Source organism: Triticum dicoccoides, chromosome 4A, assembly GCF_002162155.2.
Source record: "Triticum dicoccoides isolate Atlit2015 ecotype Zavitan chromosome 4A, WEW_v2.0, whole genome shotgun sequence".
NCBI lineage: Eukaryota > Viridiplantae > Streptophyta > Magnoliopsida > Poales > Poaceae > Triticum > Triticum dicoccoides.
Window position 1 is genome coordinate 750,617,864 of NC_041386.1, and position 8,174 is coordinate 750,626,037.

The 8,174-nt window shown below is 48.8% G+C and overlaps 2 protein-coding genes across 3 annotated transcripts; both read left to right on the plus strand.

Annotated features, from left to right (window-relative positions):
* Positions 1–644: 644 nt before the first annotated feature.
* On the plus strand, positions 645–2,982 carry LOC119288455 (U-box domain-containing protein 12-like). Its single transcript, XM_037568072.1, has 4 exons — positions 645–872; positions 966–1,085; positions 1,184–1,597; positions 1,687–2,982. The coding sequence occupies exons 1-4, from the start codon at positions 660–662 to the stop codon at positions 2,746–2,748; spliced, it is 1,809 nt and encodes a 602-aa protein (XP_037423969.1). The 5' UTR covers positions 645–659; the 3' UTR covers positions 2,749–2,982.
* Positions 2,983–4,061: 1,079 nt separating this feature from the next.
* LOC119288456 lies at positions 4,062–6,785 on the plus strand. 2 transcript variants are annotated; one of them, XM_037568074.1, is made up of 3 exons: positions 4,062–5,786; positions 5,918–6,245; positions 6,366–6,785. In XM_037568074.1, exons 1-3 carry the CDS (start codon positions 5,571–5,573, stop codon positions 6,383–6,385), a joined length of 564 nt encoding a protein of 187 aa, XP_037423971.1. In that variant the 5' UTR covers positions 4,062–5,570; the 3' UTR covers positions 6,386–6,785. The 2 variants fall into 2 exon arrangements, with proteins under 2 accessions (XP_037423971.1, XP_037423970.1); XM_037568073.1 differs by having other exon boundaries at positions 4,495–5,786; positions 5,915–6,245.
* Positions 6,786–8,174: the final 1,389 nt, after the last annotated feature.

Sequence of the window (8,174 nt, forward strand, 5' to 3'; positions counted from 1 at the left end):
GGGCTCGCCGCGCGCGCAGGCGCAGGGAGATGCGCCCGGAGCCCTGGATCGAGGGCCGGGCGGGGCGGCGGGCGGGCTGGAGAAGAGGCGGGAGGCGGGAGCTTCCTCGGCGGCGGCAGGGGCGCCAGGCGCGAACGGCGGCGAGGCGAGGCGAGGCGACTATCGGGGTCGAGGTGTCGAGGTTGAAGTTTGGGGGCAATGGCACGTTGGGAGCTTGGGAGGAAGCATCTGATTTGGAGGTTGCCGCCGCCGTCGCTTGGAGTCCATCCGGGTGGTGGCGGCCAGATAGAGCAGAGAGCGAGCTGGCGGCGACGTAGGGGAGGAGCCACGGTGCAGGAGCGACGCACTGCTTTGTCACTCTGTCTCCTTGCGCTGATCGTTTCAGCCTGAGGGCAAATTCGTCCTAACAAATATGAGATATGGATCAATTTGTGGTATTTTTGCCTAGCTATTAATCAAAGGAAGATGTGCTGTGTGTAGGAAAAGTGTGGCATTTTCTCAAATTGCTCAAGGAAGAGGAGAAAGAGGAACGTGGGCCCTTGGATCAGGATCGGACGACGACGAATTTCCCCACTCTCCACCTCTCTCCGCGTAGACCACTCCGCCTCCGCCATTGACCTCCTCTCCCTCCCCTCCTCCCCCAAACCTCCACCTCCGCCATGGCCGCCGCGACGGCCGCCGCCGAGATCACCGCGCTGCCGGAGCCGCGCGGCCCGCTGCGCCGCCTCTGCGGCGACCTCTCCCGCCGCGTCCGCCTCCTCGCCCCGCTCCTCGACGACCCCTCCGCCTCCGCCTCGCCCCCGCTCGCCGACGCCCTCCGCGCCGCCCGCGACCTCCTCCACTCCGTCCATCACGGCAGCAAGATCTATCAGGTACACCCCTATCCCCCTCCCTCCCTCCCTCTACCGCCACCGCTAGACCCCAAAGATTGAATTTTTTTCCCCCACCCGCCCACGACCGCACAGGCCATGCGAGGCCGGGACAGCCTCCTCCGCGAATTCGCCGCCGTCAACGAGCAGATCCAGGCCGCGCTCGACCAACTGCCCTACCACGACTTCGACATGCCGGAGGAAGTGCAGGAGCAGGTGCCACACCAATCCAATTTCCTACTTTCCATCCATCAGATTGCACAACTCAATTCAATTCTGTCCTGACTGCCCAATTCGGCCGTTGATCCCCACAGGTGGCGCTGGTGCACTCGCAGTTCAAGCGGGCAGCGACGAGGGCGGAGCCGGCGGACGCGCAGCTCGCGAGGGACCTGGCGTGGGCGCTCAGCGACGACAAGCCCACCGTGCCGGCCCTCCTCATGAGGGTCTCGGAGAAGCTGCAGCTGGAGACCATAGCCGACATGAAGCGCGAGTCGGTGGCGCTGCACGAGATGGTCATCTCCAGCGGCGGCGAGCCCGACGGCTGCGTCGACGAGATGTCCTCCCTGCTCAAGAAGCTCAAGGACTGCGTCATCGCCCAAGCCCCCGCCGCCGAGGCTCCCGGCGTGGGCAGGTCTCCCTCTGTCAAGTCCCCCATCATCCCGGACGAGTTCAGATGCCCCATTTCGCTCGAGCTGATGCAAGATCCTGTCATCGTATCCAGCGGCCAGGTGCGGCTGTTCAATTGTTATATGCAGCACTGCTACTCAATCCTTCATCAAGCACATTTATCCTAACGATCATGGTCTTCCTTTCTCAGACGTACGAGCGGTCCTGCATCCAGAAGTGGCTTGATTCTGGGCATAAGACCTGCCCCAAGATGCAGCTGGCCCTCACGCATACTTCCCTCACACCAAACTTTGTCCTCAAAAGCCTGATCGCACAGTGGTGCGAAGCCAATGGCATCGAGCTTCCCAAGAACAAGGCCAATTCCCATGACAAGAAAGCGTTGAAAAGTTCCGACTATGACAATGCTGGTCTGGTCTCTCTGATGAATAGGCTGCGGGGTGGGAACCAGGACGAGCAGCGGGCAGCTGCGGGGGAGATCCGGTTGCTTGCCAAGAGAAATGTCAACAACCGGATATGCATCGCTGAAGCAGGGGCCATCCCATTGCTGGTCAATCTGCTCTCCTCTTCCGATCCAAGAACGCAGGAACACGCCGTCACGGCACTCCTTAACCTCTCCATCCACGAGAACAACAAGGCAAGCATTGTGGACTCCAACGCCATCCCCAAGATAGTGGAAGTGCTGAAAACTGGGAGTATGGAAGCCAGAGAGAATGCTGCGGCCACGCTGTTTAGCCTGTCAGTTGTGGATGAAAACAAAGTCACTATCGGCGCTGCTGGTGCGATACCTCCGCTCATCAATCTTCTGTGCGATGGCAGCCCAAGGGGCAAGAAAGATGCGGCAACGGCAATTTTCAACCTGTGCATATATCAGGGCAATAAGGTCCGGGCGGTGAAAGCTGGAATCATCACCCATCTGATGAACTTCTTGGTGGATCCTACCGGCGGAATGATTGACGAGGCACTCACTCTTTTGTCGATTCTTGCCGGTAATCAAGAAGGCAAGGCTGTAATCACGCAATCAGAACCAATGCCCCCACTAGTCGAGGTGATCAAAACTGGCTCGCCTCGCAACAGAGAGAACGCGGCAGCCATTCTTTGGTCTCTCTGTTCTGCCGATGCTGAACAAACCATGGCTGCAAAGGCGGCTGGAGGGGAAGATGCACTCAAGGAGCTGTCAGAAACCGGCACAGACCGCGCAAAAAGGAAAGCTTCTAGCTTACTTGAACTCATGCGCCAATCAGAGGAGGCATGAAGATTTTCTTGAAATGCGAGGCTTTTGGCCTGGCTACAGCCAATTGTACACACGACACGAATACTTAATTGCTTCTGAATAGTGTTGACTTTTGATATGTTTGTATCTAGGGAGGTCTGCTCAGAATTTTCTGTAAACACATAAATGGTTGTATACTATTGTAACTCAAAAAAAGTTGTATTTCTTGATAAGAAGATAATAAATAATGTTCTGTGTGGTTTAGTTTGCTGATTATTATCAGTTCATGTCTCATGCTTCTAAACACATTTTGGTTGTAGAGCAGGATTTATTTTTATTAGAGGAAGCGAAAAGGAATCCGGAAGTTCTTTCCCCTTGGGCAGCTTTGTGCTTTTTGATGGCTTCACTCTGAAGTAAGTTCCTTTTCAGAAAATTACTACTGCATTTTAGTTTATTTTTTCATTGTTTGTGTGGAGATTTCAAGTATGGATCACTAGGTTAACGTAGCTTAACTTCTTTAGAGTTAAAGACCCACATCATTCAGGTATATATTGCAGTACCATCTAATTCAGACGAGTGTCTCAAAAAAAAAAATCTAATTCATACAGAAAACATTGAGCAATATTTGCTGTTGATAAGTAAAACATGATGTGACCAATATTGGTATGATACATAATCCATTTTGAGGTGAGCTATTTATAATCATTTTCCGAGTCCACATGCAAGCAACCTTTTGTTGGGGGTCGTATTCAGTGCATTAAGGACCATGGGTACAGTACTCGTTTAATTCACATCAATACACACATACTTCTAAACGTACTATCCCTATCAACTTCGAGTATGAAATATGTTAGGATTAAGAGTAAAAAAATTGGAAGTTCTGAAAAATTCCCATCATTTCCCCTTTTTTGCCTGTAAGCTTTTTGCTAATGTTATCACTGGGCTCCTTTTAGAGCCCTAGTTAGTGTGCTTGCATCCATGGGAATAGCATAGAATCATCAATGAGCAGTTGCTGACTCACTATTCTCCAATGGAACCAGACAAAACGAATGGTGTCATTGCATATGCAATGTTTTGACCATGTGGGATAGGGTGGTTAGCAATCTCAATTTCTCAAAAAGAGTAAAAAAGCTGTTTGCAAACAGAAGATTCACAACAGCTCTTGAACACTGGGCCAGCTATATGCTGGAACGCCGAGAGAGGAGTGAGGAATCCATGAACTCAGAACAAAAGTAGACGCTGGATTGCATATACAGAGAACCAAGTAGACGCCAAGATGTGGCCACTGCACCAGCAGGATATATATCATCGCCGCATTATTAGGATATTTGAAACACACAACATGTTGCGACCATAACTAGATGTCTAGAAAATCTTGTTCGCAGAATGTAGTCTTTTCGGTCTACGTCAGTCATGTCGTGGCACTCTTTCTGAGAACCAGAGAGGATCTGGTCATTTAGCATGACAATGAGGTTATAATATTGTGTTGGGCATCGTGCTGCCCATGTGGGGACAAGTGTCCCTCCATTGGTCACCCGGCAATTATGGCAAATTCCAGCAGAAAGCCATTTTCCCTGCCTGAAAATGTATAACAGATGATTGGAGTCACTGGATCTGTTCGCCACGAGGCACCATGTTCCTCTGAGAAAAACAGGGTGGATCTGTTTGCAGCCATTGTTAACACCATTTCTCTTCAACAGAGATCCCTGAAGCATCGTTAGATCCCGGTAAGTAACTCTTTGCAGCTCTTGTTCACATCACTGTAGTAAATTTCTATGCAACTTTCTCCAGTGTCTGCCCTTAAACATCTGTAATGCAATTTTTAGATTCATTATGTTTCATCCATCTAGCTGCACATTGTGGATGGTATCTAGCAATGTAACCTCCACATCATCTAGTTAGTGAGACAAGAGGTGCAGAAGCATAACAATAAAAAAGCCCAGCCAATCTCCTACACTACAGACTACACTACACTACAGTGTGTCCTGTCAGTATACAACCCCAACATGCAACATGCAGTAGTAGCCCAGGGGGGCTGTCTATCACATGGCCACCCTAAGCCAATGTATGCAGGGAGCACACTTCCAGGCTAATCAATCATTTGCTTTGCTGCTTAATCTTTCTCATTTTAGCTCACTAATCAACACCGCTTCCTGCATGATGACACAGCTAAGGTCTAATCCTCACGCTTAAACAACCAATCAAGCAAGCAAGTTGGGCTGAAGAGATCTAAACTTCTGGCCTGGTACTTGCAGCGGCGTTCAACTTTTTCGCTTTGACCCCAACCGCACGCACCTAATCAAGATTCTCGCACTTGGTTATGGCCACTAACCAGAACATGCACTGTGATATTATTCTATCTCCCACATGTGGTGTTAACTAGTAACCAGTGCTGATTCCAGCTTGGCCAGACACTTCCCATTGGCTCTGGGCATCATGTTGCTACAATTATATGCTCATGTTACTAGTTAAATCTCTTGTCTGTGTATTTTTTGCTGTCACAAGGGGTCTGGATAGGTTGCAACTGGGAGTAGAATATGCGCCCGAACTGATCGTCTGGTGCGGAAATCGACGACCAAGATCCACTTCAGCTTGGTGAGGGATCTGTGGTGGGAAGCGGCACGTGTCTGATCCCTGTGCGTCGCTTCATTTCTGATGTTTGATCCTGGCCGTCGGTTGCCTGCGGGGACGGCCGATTTTTTCCGCTCGGTACCGTAGGGAACCCCTTGGTCCCTATCTATAAAGGCCATGCATAGAGATACAGGGGAGTAAGCTATTTGGAGCTGTACTTGCTGGCTAATTAGCTTCAGACATCTCACCAGGTGACATATATCATCTTTCTTTCTGAGGAGGAAGGAGAAATAATGGGGCACATTGCTGATCCTACGGGCGCCGTAGTCGTGGGCTGCAAAGTGCTGCCCATCTTCAACGAGAACGGCATCGTGGATGGCGCGGTGAAGAAGATCGTGCACAGGATCGACGGGAAGAAGGCGGTGGCCCGGGTGAAGGAGCTCCTCAAGTGGGCCGCCCAGGCCAGGCCGTACGGCAGCAGCAACGGCGTCAGTGGGAAGAAATGGAAGGTATTAGTCACTAGTACTTTGTTTCTTTAGTTAATGTTGATCGTCGCAAGAGCACATCTTGTTTTGAAGCTGTGTCGATCCAGATGGGAAATTTCTTATAATCTGATCGATCTTCTTTGTGCGAGCAGCAGTTTCTGAGCTTCCAGGGAAGGGACGGTGGTGGTCCTGCAGCACCGGTATCAAAGTGCGACGATGACGCGAGCTCTGGGTCCGGGTCCGGTGGCAAGCTGAGCTTCAAGTGGGAGGCGGGCAGCTGCTCGTCGGCGTCGTCGGTGCTGTACTCGCCGCTGTCGTTTGCGTCGGCACCGGCTGGGAGGACGGAGCAGCAGACGCCGTCTCGGGGGAACGGGAACTACAGCTACGGCAACGGGTACGCGTCGCGGCTGTCTTCGGTGAGCCAGAAGAGCACGTCGTCGGAGGCATGCCGGATGGCGCAGTGGATCACCACGGACTCAGACTGTGAGTAGCTACAACCTGTCTATGATATGTTAACAGGATCCGTGCGTAATTAGAGACACTAATCCGTGCATTAGCAGTTGTGGTTAATGACGCGTGTTTGGTTGGTTAATTTCTTTGCAGTTGTGGTGCTGGAGCTGTAAGTGAAGAATAATACATAATACTGTATTGCTGAAGATGGTGGAGGACTCAGCATTTGAGAAACTGGTGATGACTCAGCAGCCTCATCAAGCTAGCTCGCTAGTTAATTAGCTAGTGTTGTTAATTACTCTAGTTAGTTAGGGTGGGAGCTAAATAGGAGCAGATGCATGTGCTATCTGGACTGATGAGGAGCAGAGACAGAGAAGAGAAGCAATTAATCAACAGCTGATGATGGAGCAGCAAAGCAAGCAATGATGGAGTTATCAAATTAAGTCCAAGTGTATATACATTAGCTAGTGTATATGCGTGTCTTTTTTGATTCATAAATAAGGTGTACACGCGTTACGCAATTTTTTGTTTTTGTTCCTTCTTTTTTTTAGATAAAGAGATGGTTACATGGTTGATTTTTTGTTTTTGTTCCTTTTTGAGATAAAGAGATGGTTACATGGTTTATTACAACAGGAATAATGACTCGTAACAACGGTCTAGCATTTTTTTTCACTGGCCCTGTTGCACCGGTTTTCGTCCATTTTTCTTCTACTAGCAAAAGGCCTGTGTGTTGCAGCGGAGAAAAAAAAAATATAATCATAATCTGCAACGGCCATGACCACATTTTGCTGCATCACCGAGATATATTATCAAAATCAATTTCGTGAAATCATGAACATTTTTATAAACTCGTGCAGATAATTAAAATTGTGAACAATTTTCTAAAATCAAAAACATCTTTTGAATTCATAAACATTTTATAGTAGTTGCAAAAAACAATTATAAACATTTTTTGAATAAGCAAACATTTTTTTTACTAAACTACAAATATTTTTTGCACCCACAAACATTTTATTTTAAAATTCATATTTTCTTATTTTTTTGGATCTTTTTCAAATTCTAAAATTATTTGAAGTAGAAAAAAACAAAAGGAAGGAAAAATAAAAAACGAAATTTTAAAAAACAGGCCGTCCAGACATGGGCCAACCCAAACAGGCGTGCTGCGTCTTCTCCAGGACACAGAGCACAGTATAGCAGGTCCCTACTGCATGGGCCGGCCCAGGCAAAGGATTTTCCCGTGTGAAACTTTTTTTTATCACTTAAAGTAGCATTGGTGGGTAATACTTTGAATTTTGGTGACAATTTCCGTGACGTATCATGATATGTCTCCAACGTATCTACTTTTCCAAACACTTTTGCCCTTGTTTTGGACCCTAACTTGCATGATTTGAATGAAACTAACCCGGACTGACGCTGTTTTCAGCAGAACTGCCATGATGTTGTTTTATGTGTAGAAAAGAAAAGTTCTCGGAATGTCCTAAAAATCCACGGAGGCACTTTTTGGAATTAATAAGAATTTCTGGACGAAAGAAATACACCAGGGGGCCCAGGGCCTGTCCACGAGACAGGGGGGCGCCCCCCTTAGGGCGCGCCGCCTATCTTGTGGGCCCCCTGGAGCTCCACCGACCTCAACTCCAACTCCATATATTCCGTTTCGCGGAGAAAAAAAATCAAAGATAAAGTTTCATCGCATTTTACGACACGGAGCCGCCGCCAAGCCCTAATCTCTCTCGGGAGGGCTGATCTGGAGTCCGTTCGAGGCTCCGGAGAGGGGGATTCGTCGTCGTCATCATCATCCATCCTCCATCACCAATTTCATGATGCTCACCGCCGTGCGTGAGTAATTCCATCGTAGGCTTGCTGGACGTGATGGGTTGGATGAGATTTACCATGTAATCAAGTTAGTTTTGTTAGGGTTTGATCCCTAGTATCCATTATGTTATGAGATTGATGTTGATATGA